The sequence below is a fragment of the Morone saxatilis genome, unplaced genomic scaffold (genome assembly GCF_004916995.1).
Source record: "Morone saxatilis isolate NCDOM2014 unplaced genomic scaffold, NCSU_SB_2.0 Contig17, whole genome shotgun sequence".
Taxonomy (NCBI): domain Eukaryota; kingdom Metazoa; phylum Chordata; class Actinopteri; family Moronidae; genus Morone; species Morone saxatilis.
Genome location: NW_023339729.1, coordinates 27,496,754 through 27,514,534, shown reverse-complemented (window position 1 = coordinate 27,514,534; position 17,781 = coordinate 27,496,754). Strand labels below are relative to the sequence as shown.

General features: G+C 39.1%; 1 protein-coding gene across 1 annotated transcript in view; it reads left to right on the top strand.

The window, feature by feature from the left end:
• LOC118326997 (voltage-dependent T-type calcium channel subunit alpha-1I-like) overlaps positions 1-17,781 on the top strand; it is a 156,525-nt gene that overhangs the window by 107,929 nt on the left and 30,815 nt on the right. Inside the window, exons 21-27 of the mRNA XM_035660162.1 lie at positions 4,957-5,135; positions 6,497-6,623; positions 7,454-7,579; positions 8,147-8,236; positions 10,870-11,062; positions 12,297-12,448; positions 14,942-15,051. Coding sequence (XP_035516055.1) covers positions 4,957-5,135; positions 6,497-6,623; positions 7,454-7,579; positions 8,147-8,236; positions 10,870-11,062; positions 12,297-12,448; positions 14,942-15,051 — 977 coding nt within the window. The remainder of the gene's footprint in view (positions 1-4,956; positions 5,136-6,496; positions 6,624-7,453; positions 7,580-8,146; positions 8,237-10,869; positions 11,063-12,296; positions 12,449-14,941; positions 15,052-17,781) is intronic.

Genomic DNA, 17,781 nt, shown 5'->3' with positions numbered 1-17,781 from the left:
CTCTCTCACACACACACACATAGACGCACACACCTAAACACACACTCACACACACACACAAACTTTCTCGTCACACTGTGTCTACTACTTGTTAAACTGATTGTTATAAGATGTAAGCAGGCCTGACAGACTGCGTTTCATACTAGCAGTGTAGCAGCCATTTTGTTTCACTACTTTCTGTGATTTAATTTAAATTTTAAATCACAGTATGCAACTTTTTTTGTCATACTGTACCACTCTGTCACCTCTAGCTTTTCCCATTTCAGTTGGTCCATTTCCTAGTTCCTTGGCTAGTCATTCACTTCAGGGGCTGTAATGACAGAGAAATTATCTTGAGGCTGAGACAAAATCCAAAACTTGAAAATACTGAAACAGCTTCAAAATATGTGTTGCTGGGTTTTCAACAGAAAAATATGTTTCCATGAAAGCATCATTTATTTATTTAAAACTGCTTAATAACACTTACTGGTGAGCTTATAGCAACAGAGGCTGAAAGAAATGCAGTTTGAGATCTCCCTTTTTCAGCTTTAAAAAGCATCACTGAGCAACATTATGGGCATGTCCAGACTTAAGACATGAGCACAATGAATGCCATTTACTAAATTGCATTCCAAAAGCTTCACAGCTAGTGTTAGCTGGTAAGAACTCTTCCAATAAAACTTTCCACTTTTAACTGAGAAAGTCTAAAATAAATGACTCATGTTCTTCACTTTTATTTTAGCTGCCAAGGTTTGTGTTTATACTGCAGGAAGCTGAAAAAGATGTGTGTTCTCAGCAAATTTGCTCTGATTAAAGCTTAAAATATAATAATTAGCATTTTTCTCATCTCATTGTCTGGGTAATTAGTGTGCACCACCTAAGAAATACAGACACATTTTGTTTTGTAATGAGCAGGTTTATGAATTAATAACATTAAATATAATAATTAAATGAAGTGGGAATGTTAATTACTATTTACTCAGGCAAAAGAGGTTTGACACAAACACACTTAATACTTACCAGGTGGCCAAAACAGTTTGACCATACTTTTTATTTAAAGACACCATCGTATAGAACATATTGGCCAAATGTTCACTTCCAACTTGTGTAACAGTACACAGAAGTCATGGTTCGGTTCATACCCCCGGCTTAGGAGTCACAGTTTGGTGCAAGTTCAGTACAGATGGGAAAGGATATGTTTCTGTTCATTTATTTTATAGTGCCCACATCAAGACAAACAAATTCTGGGAACTTGCTGGGAACTAAGGTAGCATTTTGCCCATAGACAACTTTGGTATACTGTTTGTATTATGAGAATAAGGACCTTTTTAACAGTGCAAGTTCTGTATTGCACTGTATTAAGCAGTAAAATGAGTATGTTCTATGTCCTTGTCTTATCCACAACTATCTGTCAGTTGCTTTTGTAACTGACTGGCAACCCAAATTGTTCCCAAACAACTGATTTAAAGGACCCAGACGGATCCTCCTTTCCCGGCTTTTCATTTGTCCTCACCATAGCACGACTCCAGTTTGTTGTGCTAACCTCAGCACATGTTGCTAACAGCATATGGCTTAAAGCTTGCCTGTGGCTGTCTGCACTGGACTGTGTCGGGTCAGCGTGAACACATGAACCATTACCGCCCTATACTAACAAGTATTTTTTTTATAAAAAAAAAAAAAAAAACTGTATAATTTTTTATAATTATGTTCAAACAAGTTATGTTGTTGCCAAAAGTTAAATACACATGGGGCTCAGGATACAAGTCCTGGTCTGAGTACACCCACCATCTATGCTGACAACCTCACTATAAGCACTTTACCATGTCTGCAATATGTTTTCTTCAAAACACATTTGACAAAACAAATGTATTGCATCTAAATTACTAGGAGACATGGTTGGCTAAACTGAGCTGATTCTCAGCTACCCCACTCTGGCAACCATATCTAGGCCAGAGCCAAAAACTGGCCTTCTGGTGCCAGCCACGGCCCAGGGTGGCCAAAACTCAGCCATAGTTAGCCGCTCTGGGCTTCCTCAAAAATGTTGTTTTATACTGAGGTCAGGTTTTCAAAAACAAATAATCTGACTCAGTCAGACTCTTCACCCAAAGTTATGTCTTACAGAATTCTGGCTACAAGGTACTGTTGGAACATGGGATGGAAAAGTGTAAAGAGTGTAGTGGTCGATGTGCAGCAATGTGATTTTACAAATTCAATCTTAAACATCAGATTGCAAAAATAACGCTGAAGTACAATAATAGCCGTATTTTCTGCAATGTGATATTGCAAATAGAGGTTGAATGTAATTTAAATTGGAATTTAATGTGACATACTCACAATGTCAGCCAAAGGACAGCTGGTAGTGTGCGAGGAGAAGAGCAGGCTTTGATGATAGCGCTGGCATCAACCTGCGATAGATTTCCCATGAATCATGTTTTATCATGGCGATATTTGATCTGCTTAATGGAGGCCCCACAGCATTCCAATAGTCCCGAAGGGGCTTGAGTATAGTCGGCTGCTATTAATAACAAAGCAGACATATTATAACTTGCTATTCAGCCTGTCAAAACATGACAAAAGACCTGCTATATACGATATGACAGTGACTGCTGCTGTGCAGATCTCCCCAGGACAGATGAAACATTTTCTTACAGTGAGAGTTTTGGACCATGTTAGCTGTCAAAACAAGGTGGAAAGATTTTATGTTCCTAAAAAGAGCCGTATGGAATTCTGCAAACTGACTACTTCAGTTAGTTTTCTGATACATGGGTGACTCTTTCTTTCATCATCCTTCTCTTTCTGCATCTGGCTCTCTTCCACTTTGTCTTTGCCATTTCTTTATTTCTCTTCTTTTTCTGTCTTTGTCACCGTTCGCTGCCCAGACTCTACATTATTTCTATAGAGTTAGGATGCCCTGACAACAGTTGGCATGGCAGTGTCTGTTATCATGCCTCCACCGCTGCCGCTGCTGCTGCTGCCGTCACTCACTTCTGAGTTACTGTGGTGACAGTCATGGTGTTTGTTTAGAGGTGGGATGTGTTGTTTAGGGTTTACAGCACACAATACAGTAGCAGAGTTGTATACAAATATTTCTAGATGACAAAGAAAGAGTACATTTTGACTGAAGCCTCAGAAGAAAGCCTACACCAGAGACAGTCACACTGTCTATATATAGCCTGAACTAGCTACTTTTATTGTGTTGTGTATCTGGAGCAAACAAGATACAAGATATAAAAAAGTTGGGTACGTATTGTTGCTGGTAGTGGTTCATCCATTAATTATAAGGTTGGTGGATTGATCCCCGGCTCCTCCCGCTACATGTCGAACCCCAAAGTGCTCCCAATGCTGTGTGCGAATGTGTGTGAATGGATGAATGTGGCATTTAGTGTAAAGCACTCTGAGTGGTTGGAGACTATAGAAAGGCACTATATAAGTACAATCTATTTACCATTTACCATTCCAATAGTGACCCACTGACCCACAAGTGCCAATGGCATCAAAATGTCTTTTGAAACCACTCCTCCAGCATAATTCATTTCTCTGCTGGAGGGATTTCAGAAGTTTTCATATAGTTTCACATTTGCGGTCACCACTGAAATCTTTTGTAACTGGTGTGATTGTAAGCTGACTACAGCTCATGAAGGAGCATGCTACAAAACCTTCAGTGCCTTTCAAGCCTACGGGAGGTGACTATTTGATACTCAAATGATACATTTTCAGCGGCTTATTTTGTAGTAGTGAGCCATCATTGTGCTTGTGCTGCATTCCCAAACAGAAACAGCATCACTTAACACACCTTTCCCAGAATTTTCTTTTGTTTCTCATATCTCTCTGGTGGCATTTTCTGCCAAACAAGGCAGACAAACCCGCTGCACCTTTGAAAGTTCTGTTTCGACATGACATCCACACCAAGTTGTTATTGCCATGAAAGCACCTGGCAGGTGTCAAACGATGTCGAAACATCTGCCATGCAGCTTTTCCTCCAACCTCACCAACTCTTTGATTTCAAAACTTTCTATGTTTCTCTTTGAGCCTCTTCTGCGTTTCTCCTCCGCCCATCATTCCTCCCATGATAGCTGTCTCACTGTTTCCACAAAATTGTTGAGATTCCCCACCTCACCCATTTTCTTTCCAGAATATTATCCTGCTCCTCCTCCCTTTCTGGTTCAGTCCCCATTAGGGCTCGTCTAGTGAGCGAGACCTCCCATCCAGCTGTAGCTTGAAGGTGACAGGCTATAAATCTCAGACATACCAAAATATGTGCAGCTGCAATGTTTGCAGCTCCAACACTCACCTTCTCAATATGTTGTCATGTGTGGCCGGACAGCTAGGAGTTCAGAGTGTGTGTGATTTAAGAGGATTTTGGGCAGACTACTGAAGTGGCACAGTGCAACATCAGCAGTCCAAACTACTTTAAACAGAGTAAAGCTTTTCCTTGAATTATTCTTAATTTAATCATAGACATTTCCCTCAGTTAGAACACAGTCAGCAAAATTCAGTGTCTACATAAAAGCTGGTGAACTGCACAAACAAATCCACAGCACTTAGATTTTGCTGTGGATTCATCATTCCAAAGACCATGATGCATAATTTGAATGTGGATGTGCTAGTAGATCGCCCAGAGTGGATTTTTCCTCTGCTGCCAGAAAATGTAGTAGACTCACTCCCCTTTTAATCGCCTTTCCTTTTCCCTCCTTTCTTCATTTCCTTTATTCCTCTCCTCCTCTGTTATATCCTCTTCCTTTTGAACATTCACTTTCTCATTGTGGTTTAGGAGCTGTTGCTTGTCTGGTGTTCTCCTCCTTCCTTCCTTTTATCTCCTTGGAAATTTAACTGTTTTGGATTTAACACCTCAATTTTCCTCTCCTCTCCTCTCCTCTCCTCCAAAAGCTGACATGACTGTGTGTGTGTGCGCATGCATCTGGCACCTGTTGCATTACCTATGTGAGACTCTCTATCTCTGTCCCTTCATCTCTCCAGGTGGTGTCCATGGGTCTGTACCTAGGGGAGAAAGCCTATCTAAGGAGCAGCTGGAACATTCTCGATGGTTTCCTCGTATTTGTGTCTCTGATTGACATCGTGGTGTCAATGGCGGGTGGGGCTAAGATCCTGGGGGTTCTCCGTGTTCTCAGGTTGCTCAGGACGCTACGCCCCCTCAGGTTAGGAGGACTAACTGTCGTGTTTTCTGTTCCTGTTTCTGTTTTCTGTTGTTTAGTAATTATGCTTCTTTGCTTTAGATTTATTTGAGAAGATCAAATAATGTAAATCATTAAATGTGAAGCTACAGCCAGCACACATTTAGCTTAGCTTAGCATAAAGACTGGAAACAGGGGCAAACAGCTAGCCTGACTTTGTTAAAGAGTAATACAATCTGCCTAACAGCAGCACCTCACCTGAACAGAAAATGTTGTTTTTTATATTGATTAAACAAATAAGATATAACATGCTAATTAGTGAGCTTTAGTTGTGCTAATAGGCAGATTTTATTACTGTTAGACAGCTGTTTCCATTCTCTGAGCTAAGCTAATCTGCTACTCGCAGTAGCTTCATATTTACTGTACAAGCATGAGAGTATTAATCTTATCATCTAACTCTCCAACAGAAATATATCAGACAATTCTGTGTCACTCAGCCAGTTATTGCAGTGTATTAGCAAGCAATGCATACAAGCATGCAAGAGGAACGTATATACTCTGTAGTAGCAAATGTACGTTTTGTCAAATTCAATCTGTCTGCTAATTGAATGTATTGCTAGTTCTCTATACATATCTCATATGGTTTAAGGCTGTGCCCCCCAACGTGTTTGGCTCAAAACAAATGTCAACTTGCCATCCCAAGACTGGTTACATACAGTATGTTCATGAATTGCGAAAAATCAAACTAAAGAGTCAGTCAGTTTATTTTCAGATTGTTTGATTGGAATAACTTGAAACATCTTAAATAAGTATCCATTCATTCACAAGACAAAAAACAAAGATTAGAGAAATGTATTCAAAAATAATGTAATTTTGTGAAGCAGATTTTTCCCTGCTTTTCTGTCCGATTAACTTCAGATTCATTTTGTGACCGACTCCCACTTCTTTAAAGTTAAAACAGTTTAAAAAATAGCTGAGATGATAGCAGCTGGTGAACTAGGGTACAGGAGCTCAAATTACATTCATATAAGGTAATTTTAGGTCTGAATGAATTCAGTCTGTGCAGTATGTCATTTTCACAAATGCACCATACCACACTCCTTCTCTTGTACAGGCTCTCTTTTTTTAAACTATTACAAATCTGTTGGTGCTGCATTGATATATGTACTTTACATACAGTAGTGTCTACTGCATCAAAGTGAACTTCACAGTTGCCCTGTTTTATTCTTACTTTTGATGATAATAACTCATATTTCAGTTGTATAAAATCAGGTCTAAAAGTTTAGATTTCTTCACTTTTTAAACTTCTCTCCACCATTTGCCATTTTCATTATCTTTAATTCTCTCCCTTGCTGTCTCCCTGTATCTCTCTCTTGGTCCTCCAGGGTGATCAGCAGGGCTCCGGGGCTGAAGCTGGTAGTCGAGACCCTCATCACATCCCTTAAGCCCATCGGCAACATCGTACTCATCTGCTGTGCCTTCTTCATTATCTTTGGCATTCTTGGTGTTCAGGTAAACACCATCAAATATGGATTTATAGGTTCTCCACCTTTGTCATTGTTATCTCACAAGCCTTTAACAATTTATGAAGACTCTCTGCAAGATTTAATTGGAATTACCTTGAGATATGGGACTCAAGAACACAGATAGAGATCTCAAACCTTTTCAGTACAATTCCAGCAACAAAGATTCTCAAGACACAGTATATAAACAACGAGATATATATTCTATCAATTAGTAGATCACATTGTATCTAAACAAAAACAAAGCAAAAAACTATTTCAATCCCCTGTCAATAAGTCACTGTATTGTCAGAAATGACTGATAAAACGACAGTAGGTTTTTTAAAACTGTCAGTATTAACAATGTCTACACAACAGGCTATATCATTAGTATTTTATGTTTGTATCCTATTTGCAGGCGAGTTCAATGTATACCCTGCTTGCTTTTCCCATTTTTATTTAATCAATGCAGTCTTGAATTTTCTTTTGCATGTAGTTGTCAATTCCACCCTGATCTTCACCACATCGTTTCAGGTTATTATCCTCGCTGCATCTTCTGTTGTGCATTATTTTACTCACTCCCCTCTTTGATGTTTTCAATATTATTGAGAATTAAAAACATCTTCTCTCCCGAGGGAAAGCCACACTGTTGATATCAAGTGCTTTTGGAGTCTTCAGTTAGGCTTCATCCACACAGTTACAGATGCTAATTATGAAATTACTTCAAAAGCCGTGTGAAAGAAGTGGGTTTACACACAAGTGTTGTCATGACTTCATCAAAATGTATCTTTGCATGCCTCTGCCTCTCATGTCCCTCTCCATGTGTGTTTTCCTTCCCAGCTTTTCAAAGGAAAGTTCTTCTACTGTGTGGGTTTCGATGTGAAGAACATCACTAACAAGTCTGACTGTCTAGCTGCCAGCTATCGATGGGTTCACCACAAATACAACTTTGACAACCTTGGACAGGTAAAAGAGAGAAATAATACATTGTTTTGAACATATTCATTCTGAATGTAAACAGAAACCATGGTGCACATACATAAACACGATAAACATGATAATGATGATAAGTACACTATAGGACAGAATGTCTCCTATACTATGTAGTGAAAGGGAATAATTAAAAGTGGAAAATAAACTACACATAAGCTATTACTAAATGACTGTATCTATATTTAGAAAGTATACGAATATTAACATTGGAACAGAGTGTTGAATTGGGTCCTACTATAGAACACTAAAAACAAAAAGATGTGTCACAGCTGTCATTAGTAATTATCGATTTGAATGTAGATACAGATATATATCGCATAATAATCAATTTATATGAATACTCAACTACACATTTTAAGTGGTTTCGGGTATATGTGTATGAAATGTGTATTTACGAATTGTTACTATGTTGTCATGTCTTCAGTCATATTTCTATGTTAAGCACTTTATCACACAAATAATAATCAGTAGCATCAACCAGTTTAGACCTAAATTAAGTTTTATGGGTTTGTGTATGTTTCGTTTGTGTGTCTCCTTCAGGCTCTAATGTCCCTGTTTGTGCTCGCCTCAAAAGACGGCTGGGTTAACATCATGTACCATGGACTGGATGCGGTGGGGATTGACCAGCAGGTAATAACAGACACGCACTGAAGGCATATACAGCATTGGTACACTTTATTTATTTACCATCTAGCCATCCATTTTCCAAACAAAAGTAGCTCACATGCCAACATCTTCCTGCTCTTTCCGGGGAATCCCACACGTTCTTATGCCAGATGGGATATAATATCCATCCTTCTGTTCACCCCAGGATCTTCACCAAATTGGATGTGCCCACAACTCCTCCACAGGGAGGCATCCTGGAGGCATCCCCATCAGATTACCAATAATCCTCATCTAGCTCCAAGAATATCCACTCTTCACCTTATTCTTAGAGTTGAGGTAAAACAGGGACTAAGATTTCAGATGGGGGACCATTACTGCATTTTATCCCCTTTAAGCTGTCAATATACTCCATCAGAACTGCTTGTTAATCGAGGGCAGCTTTATTCATTTGAAACATCATATTTAATTTCCAATGTGGTCCGACAACAATGTACAAACTAGTTCTGATTGAGCATAACCCATACTCCCATATTTCCTCTATGTATACTATTAACTATCAAATACCAGTAAAGTGAGCGCAAACACCCTGCAAAGATTGACAGGCAAATTGAGAGCTTGGTTTAAGACTCAGCATCCTCAATTTCAGATGCTGCAACAAACTGCCTGATGAAATCATGTTCCATCATACCACCAAACATTAAGTATTAAAAGGCTGAAAACAGATCCACCCTGCCCAGATTAGAAAAACTGCAGTCACCTCGTTGGACGAGGCTTGAGAGTAAAACTTGCAGGTAAATGCCTTGTGGTCAGCCTTTGACCCATTCATTTCTGCTAGTCTCAGTCCAAACTGCCTCTGTGTCAGCTCAATATCAGCAAGAAAATGATTTCTGGCATTGCCAGTTGAGCAACAGGTGAAACTAAAAGGCCTCAGTGGACTGAAATCTTCTCAATTTTCATCCATCGCACTTGAAACACCAACCTACCCAACATTAAGAGTGGTTTCAGAGATTCTTAGGTTGTAAAATACAGTCTTGTCTGCATAATTTACTGGTTCAGAGGAGTTTAAAATTTCAGTAAACTTAACTTTACCCCCACAAGTCATGCACACATTCAATCACTTCCATGACAAAGTCTGATGACACGATGCAAATTAGTCTTCTGAAGTGTCTACAAAGTGAACCGATTTCCTTTAGAATTGGTTTTATTTGAAAATCTATTAGGAAGTCTATTAAAGAGAGGCCATCATTTTGGATGATTCAGTTTACCTGCCTCGGGGAGAAACCTCCCTGCAGTCCAACATGGCTCTGAATGACTAATCCCATTTGCACTCCACCCTGTGCTTTCAACACTCAACGCTCCTCCAAATTGAAAATCTGACTCTCATCTCCGGTTTTACTGCACCTGAACTTGATTTTTGTTTTGTAATGACTACTTGCAGTAACTACCTCGACACCCAATGATCCCCATCTTTTCTTCACATTGTCTCCCTCCCCTGCCTTATTCTGTTCCCCTGTCATTTTTTTCTAATAGTGGCAGCTCCAGGATTTTTGAACTGTACTGGCTGTGGAGTGTCTTGGTTAATTGGAAGACTACGAGAGGCTTATTTTAATATTTCAGATGTGTCTGGACAAAAATAGATGAGTTCCCCTCACTCTATGCTTATTACATTTATAACATGATAAACTAACCCAGAGCAAAAACTGATATTGAAACGGCACCTTATACTTATTGTATTTTCTAATCAGCCCTATGTATGCATTATTGTATATAGTATACATTATTGCTAATATTATAAAGTATTTCCGAAAAAGATGTGAGTCTACAAAATTTAAGAATTTAAATGTATATCCTGCACTCAACCGTATAAATAGCTCCATCCTTGCCCTGTCCCTATCCTGTGCAGGGTCCCAGGGGGCTGGAGCCAATCGCAGCTCATATTGTGTAGATCCTGGACAGGTCACCACACTTTTACAGGGCTAACATATAATCAGACCAACATTCACACTCACAGTAACCACGGACAATTACCTATCTTCAATTCAATTCAGCAGGCATGGGAGGGGCATGCAAACTCCAGTCTGGGTGGTGGATTCTAATCCAGGGGCACTTTACAGTGAGGCACCAGTGCTCACCACCGGGCCACTATACCATCCTGGATTAGTGTTACAGTACAATGTAAAAACATATAAAGCAAGCAAACCTGTGGAATTAAGCCTCGTCACTCCATCCATCTTCACTGTGACGGCTGTGGCTCAGAGGTAGAGCGGGTCGTCCACTAATCGGAAGGTTGACGGTTCGCTGCATGTCGAAGTGTCCTTGAGCAAGACTCTGAACCCCAAATTGCTCCCGATGCTGTCTGTTCTGGTGAGCAGTCAGCACCTTGCATGGCAGCCACTGCCATCAGTGTATAAATGTGCGTGAGTTTGGCATGTAGTGTACAGCACATTGAGTGGTCGAAAGACTAGAAAGGTGCTGTATAAGTATAGTCCATTTACCATTTACTTTTTCCTCAAAGACTTGTGCCTCCCTTTCATCTTCCTCACTTCCCTTCAGATACTCTACCCAACTTCTTTTGCCAGTAGTTCCTTAATTCATCTCTTTTTATCTGTTTTTCTCCCCTTCCTCATGACTTTATCCTCCCAACTCTTCCTTCCCAGCCGGTGACCAACAACAACCCATGGATGCTGCTCTACTTCATATCCTTCCTCCTGATCGTCAGCTTCTTCGTCCTCAACATGTTCGTGGGCGTAGTGGTGGAGAACTTCCACAAGTGCCGGCAGCACCAAGAGGTGGAAGAGGCCAGGAGACGAGAGGAGAAACGGCAGCGTCGCATGGAGAAGAAGAGGAGAAGTAAGACCCAAGGAAGAAGGGAATAAGGCAGAAAGGAGGGGGAGGAGAATGATGTTTGGAGAACATGAGGAGGAATAATGGTAGAGGGTTGTTGAAAAATAATAAAAGGAATGCAAAGTTGTGAGAGGAGAAAGGAAAGAGGTGGTGAAAAGGAGAATAGATGAAAAGAGTCAAGGGAAATGAGGATAGAAGGGAGGGAGAAGAACAGATAGACACATAAACCTCCTGGGAGGGGAAGAAGAGAGCAAGACTGAGTGGAGGGAGAACTGAATGAATAACGGGAGCCCTTTTGGAAAAAATATATAGCCTCAGTGGAGGAATAGAGGGATCATTAAATCTAGAGAGGAAAAGTAGAGAACAGTAATAGATTAAATATACAAAAATACCAAAGAAAAGTATTAATTTCTCTTTTAAATGTTTGTTAACCACTTCAGAATAAAATGTATTCTAGCAAGTTAGATAATATGTAAAATAATAACGAGTAACACGTCACTCAAAGCTTTGGAAAGACTTTCCTACTATAGGTCCAATCCAAATGGCATATGTCCAAGACTCACACATCCTCAATGATATGACTTTGAATGAGTCACTACTTCAACTCATTTTAAACTACTTAACTTCCTTCTCATATTTTTTTTAACTTTTTCTCCTCATATTATTTCATAGTTTTATCTCCCTCTCTGCCTTTTCTGCCCCTCCTTTTCTCCCTTTTTGGCCAACATAAATCATTCTGTCTGTGCTGTGCTTTCTGCACACTCTTATCATTTTTTTCTTTAAGTTATTTTTTTGGCCTTTTATTTATTTGATAGAGACAGATGAAGATCGTCAGGAAAGGGGGTAGAGAGAGAGAGGGAGAGAGAGCAAAGGGCTGCAGGTCGGATTCGAACCCGAGCCACTGCAGCAACTCCGTATGTGGGTCACTACCGACTGAGCTAACCGGGCGCCCACTCTTATCATTTTTAAAAAACAAATATCTGTATCTCTCTTTTGTCCATTTCTCATTTTTCTTTGCTCTTGTCCTTCGTTTCCCGTCTCCTGGAATAATTGTTCCTACATTATTCCTGTCTTCTTGTTTCCTCTCCCTTTTCCTTGATTATGTGCTTTCATTTCCCCATTCATCTCCTCATATCCCTTCCCCCTCAACATTTAAACTTCCTCACTGATCCAAATCCTTCCTTGCCTTGTTTTTCCTCTTACTTTGTCTCTCTTACGTCTTGACTTTGTCTCTCTCCAGAGGCCCAGAAGCTGCCCTACTATGCGTCATACGGTCCAGCCCGTCTGGCTATCCACACTCTGTGTACCAGCCACTACCTGGACCTAGTCATCACCTTTATCATCTGTATCAATGTCATCACCATGTCTCTGGAGCACTACAGTCAGCCGCAGGTGACCATACTTCTTGATGCTGATGGAGAGATGCTTGGGGTGTGGGTGTTGGAATGAGACAGACACAGCAGACTTGTTTAAGGGCTTCTGAGTGGGTGGTGATGGGCCATCTGGGCAGAGTTTTTTTTTTTAAAGTGGGCACTCCCAGAGGCAGGCTGCCAACCTGCTGCTCTGAATCAGCAGCAAAAAAAGCCAACAACCAAAACATTTATCCACGTGCTGGAATATAAACAATCTGGCAGATTGGGGTATTAGTTATGTAAAATGTTTCTCAGTGGCTGTGATGATCTTAAAATTAAAAATTAAGTTTTAAGTTAAACCGAAAAAAAGGAAAATACAGGCCTTTGACAGTGTCAACCCATACCGCTATATCCTGATTCTGATATTTCATTGTCCTCTTGGGATAATGTATGTTTCTTATAGGCTTTGCATGAGCCCATGTCTCAGCAGAACTGTGCCACCAGATAAGATATGATGAATCAAAAAGTAAGACATCCTGGATGGATAATATCCAGATCAATGACAGTAACCTATTCGAGCTATAGGCAACTAAGGGTATTCCTGCTAAATAACAAAATTGTCTCGATACATTGAAATAAAATAATCTATAATTTATTTCACATATAATTGTTATTTCACTTGCAGGAGGAAATGTAACTGTTTGAATAAGCCACTATAGGAAAAAAGCATACCATAAATAAGCCAATTTAAAGGTGAAGGAGAAACTTTTTTAAATGATTATTCATTTTAAGATGATACTGTAATGCACTAGTTGTTTCTCCTCCATTTTTTCTCCAAGGCCTGTATGCTCATGGATGCTAAATGTGACTTGTTTTGTCTGGAGGCTGCTGGGTTTCAGCATTGACCTGTGCTGAAGGAATATTAGCATCTTATGTGGCTGGCTGCACAGAGACAACCTACACAGCTCATTATTTTCAGTTAACTTTTCCTATTCAGTTTGTTTACACCAGCTTTTACCAACACCGATACTGACAACAACTATTTGAGCTGCCAATGATGTCTAAAGCTACCACCCACAACTGCCAGGCTACAGTCAAAGACATACATGTTCTATAGCTATATAACACTGGACTGAAGCACAATGAAATCAGTAGAGTAAGATAACTAAAAAAAGCTATTATGAAGGGTAACACTGTTGCTGGAAGCTTAAAAGGGCTGTTTAAATGTGTATCTAGGCTCTAAAAACTATGATTCTTTAACTTCACACACTGAGGATTTTGAGAAAGTCAACCAATAAGGTTATTTTTGTTTGCCTTAAAACTAAATTTCTCTTTTCCCCACAGTCTTATGATAAATCCATAACACAAACCGTAAAATAAATTAAGCACAAACTTTTGTAAATGCTTAAGTTGCAGTCTACCTTGTTTAGCCAAGTCATGATTGGCTAAGTTAAAATAAAAGTTTAAAATGTTGGGAATGTATGCTTATTTGCTTTTCTTGTTGAGAATTTGATTAAAATATCAATGTAACTTTCACATCTGTTTGCTAACTATGAAGCTACAGCCAGCAGTCAGTTAGCTCCTTTGTTGAATTTGTACAAGAAAATGTACAAGGATAAGTTGTCAATGCTAAAGCTATGCTAAAATAATAAGCTGTTGGCAGAAGCTTCATATTCACCAAACATTTCCTAAAATGTGACTGAAACCGTGTAACGTTTGCAGACTATGTGGAAACTGTTCAGTTGGATACACGTTCTTTACAGATGTGTTAAAAGTATCTGACTAGCTAAAGATTAAAAGCTTTGCTTATGATCAGATTATACACTAATAGACTAATAATGTGAATGGATACCATGGATACCATCATTTTTAGGACAATGTGATTTATGATATATAAATATTTTGGGTCATTTTGGTCTTACCTCAATACAGTAAATAGACTTACTGACTTGAATTGACTACTATACACTGTTATTGGTAAAACATTTGCATAAACATACCCACATAGCATATATTTATGTTCTTCCTTAATTGGGCTCCAGTGCTTGTGATGATAAGGTTTGATATCTACATTGAACATTCTAAACTTTTGATTCAATTTCTATCTGACTCATTCATACCAGTGTGGTAGAAAGAAAAAAATGTTCTCTGTTCCTCCCCAGCGTCTGACATAATTTAGATGTCTGTCTAAATTAAGCTATCTTCTATTAAAAGAGATTCATTGGCAAGATACTTTTCTCACATTGACAGAACAGATTCACTGAAAAACAACTCTCATCTCTACTTGTATGTTATTTTCTGTCTTTCGCTCTCAACTCCACAATTACAAAGATTATTTTATTGACATTAAAGTAAAACAACAAATCAGATTACAAGATCTTACTGTGGACAAATACAAGGTTATGCTATAAACTGAGGTGTAAAATTCACTGGTTTATTACAGTCAAGATCAGAGATGGAGACAGGAAATTAACTGTCTATTACTCCTGCTAGCTTTTTTCTAACCTCTGTCCCCTCTTTCCCTCTATCTCAGTCTCTGGAGACTGCGCTGAAGTACTGCAACTACTTCTTTACCTCCACCTTTGTGATTGAGGCCTCTTTGAAGCTGGTGGCCTTTGGCTTTAGACGTTTCTTCAAGGACAGGTACAAGGGGTGCACTCACAGCTGCACTGGCGAGTGTTGGGGTTGTTACTCGAAAAAAGTAATATATTACACATTACTTGTTACTTTTTTTAAAAGTCAAGCATTACTTTAGATAATTACTCCCTGTAGAAACTAGTATTTTGTTACATTACTTCTGCATTACTCCACAGCATGGCTTGAGATGCATTGTCACGCACTCAAACAAAACACATTCAAGTCACTCTCTCACCGAACTATGGCTTTATAGTAGACTGGTCCAGTTTATTCAACGTGTTTATTGCTGAAGCAGTGGTTATACCTCATGAGGAGGAGTCTCTCTAATCGTTTGTCAGGCAACTTGTTCTTCATAGGCCTCAGCACCAGACTGCCCAGGCTGATCTATGTTAATATTTATTGTGTCTGTATACCAAGACAATTCCTACACATTTACCCTACCGCTGGATATGTGTATATTCCATATTCTTAAACATATTACAGTAGGAGTGTATACATTTTCCTAATAGGGCAGTTGCTCGGTATATGGGAGCCATTTATAACTTGGTATATTTACTCTTCATGAGGCAACTTTACAAATTGGAGCTCCAAATAGCAGCGAGGGGTAGCCTCAGACCTTCAACCCAGGCACCCTGCACTGTGACATGAGAATGTGGGAGAACTGACAGAAAAAACAAGAAAGATTCAAGTTGCAGAAACATAATTGCTGTGTGGATTATGCCCACAGGCGCTTACAGACGGAAGGGTTTTTTTTGCAGCGAAGATGGAGGTACATTTTGTACTGCATTCAAGTTTCAGGGAAGTGGTTGGGGCACGACTCTAATACTGGAGACCAGAGTTGTATTGCAAGAGTGGATATTGTAGGAAAACAAATGAAATACATTGCCAGTGAACATTTTGCAGATGCATTCGGCATCAGCATTTCTTCATCAAATTGACAGAAAATGTAATCTGGAAAATGATTTTCTTTTAAAATGTGTTTGTTTTCAGGGTTGGTTCTTTAGATGCCTATACTGATTGTTAAATAGATATGTTTATGAAAGCAGATTGATCTATGATAACGCCCATGTTGGTTTGAAGTATGAAAGTAAATGATGACACCAGCATTTGGACAAATACACAATGTCCTCTCTGCATGCAATTCCTAAACAAAATGATGACGTTACACATCACAAAATGTTGAACTACTGAATAAATCAATAACAGTGGATTTACTTTGTTTTAGACTAAGAAAGTGACTCACATTGAGGCTGTGCAGGTGCAGAAACTCTTTTTTAATTTTAATACATTTCAATATATACACCCAGCACCTTAATAATCTGGCGAGGGGGTCCTCTCTCTCCCATCTGCACAGGCTTTTGGAGCAGCTGCGATGGTGTTGGTGAATATTATTTGAGATACACTACTATGTAGATTTTATTATTGCCGCTTCCGATCCATTTTTAGAACTGTGGCTGCGTTAGAGGAAATCGCTGTTGGTTATTTCTGTACCCCTTTTTTGCAAAATGATTTCTTCTGAGCTATTTTAATTCTTATTGCCTGTCTCACTGTTTCTGTCTCACTGTTTCTGTCTCTCTGTTTCTTCCGCTATGTCTCTCTCTATGTAGACGGAAACATTTTGGTCATATTATTCCTTCTATCTTTCCCTCTCCATCCCTTTGTCTTTACAGGCCATCACACTCTTTTGTGTTTTTGGAAAGCCCTGGCTTCATTAGGCGACCCCGTTTTGTGTGTGTTTACACCCTGTGAGCCAGTTGTGTGCTGTTTCTGCTGTTCTGGAATTGAGATATTATCTAGGAAGAGACACATTAACTGTGGAGGAACATACCCTAGGCAGCAATTTTGCAGTAAATTTAGTTAAAAATGAAAGAAACTTCACTGGATTAAAAAAAAATGCAAATGTGTATTTAATGTGCTTTTTAGATTACTGTCCTCACTATCTGGCCTGTCAGCCAGTTTTCCTACTGCCGAATACATGCAGTCTCTCTCTACCCTATTGTATTGCTCAGCCAAACAATGTAATCAGTAAGTGTCTTTTGATGCTCAGTATATATCAGAGGGTTTCCCTTGATAATTCATTTGCATATTAAAATAGTATTAAATCTGATAAGGTATATGATATATGTATAATACAAGCCCATAAATACTCAAAAGCTAAAAACAAAAGATTGAAATGTATTCTGGGTAAAAGCATTGATAAAAAGCTAAATAAAAAATATTTTTAAAAAGTAGTAATACTAACAAAATGAATTGACCCGACTATTGGCATAGAAATAGAAAAATACAATAGAGTATATTGACATAAAATATTGGCTGAAATAACAAATGTCTGTGACATTGAACCACATCTTTTCCAACTCTGAGTGGTGCAGAGCAGCGTGAGTCCATTAAAATTAAAACACATGGCAAACAGCATGGCTATCTCTCCCTCCAGGGGCAGAACCAAAAACATTTGGTGAGGGGAATAATGCATGACCTAAGAGGGGTGCGACGTGTGTCGTGTAGGTACGTGTAGCCAAAGTGAACAGTCCCCTCAGATGCCCCCCAGTAAAATCTAGAAGACACTCTTCAGATGTGAACAAGGACAGTTTTTAACTTCTAAATCAGACAAAGTGTGAAGAAATATGAAAGAAACGTTACTGTTTCAGTCATAAGACCATCATCAACAGTTACTATTCCACATTCTTGCTCACTTTATCACCGACTGGATATGTAATAAATTATTCATTTTGTGTA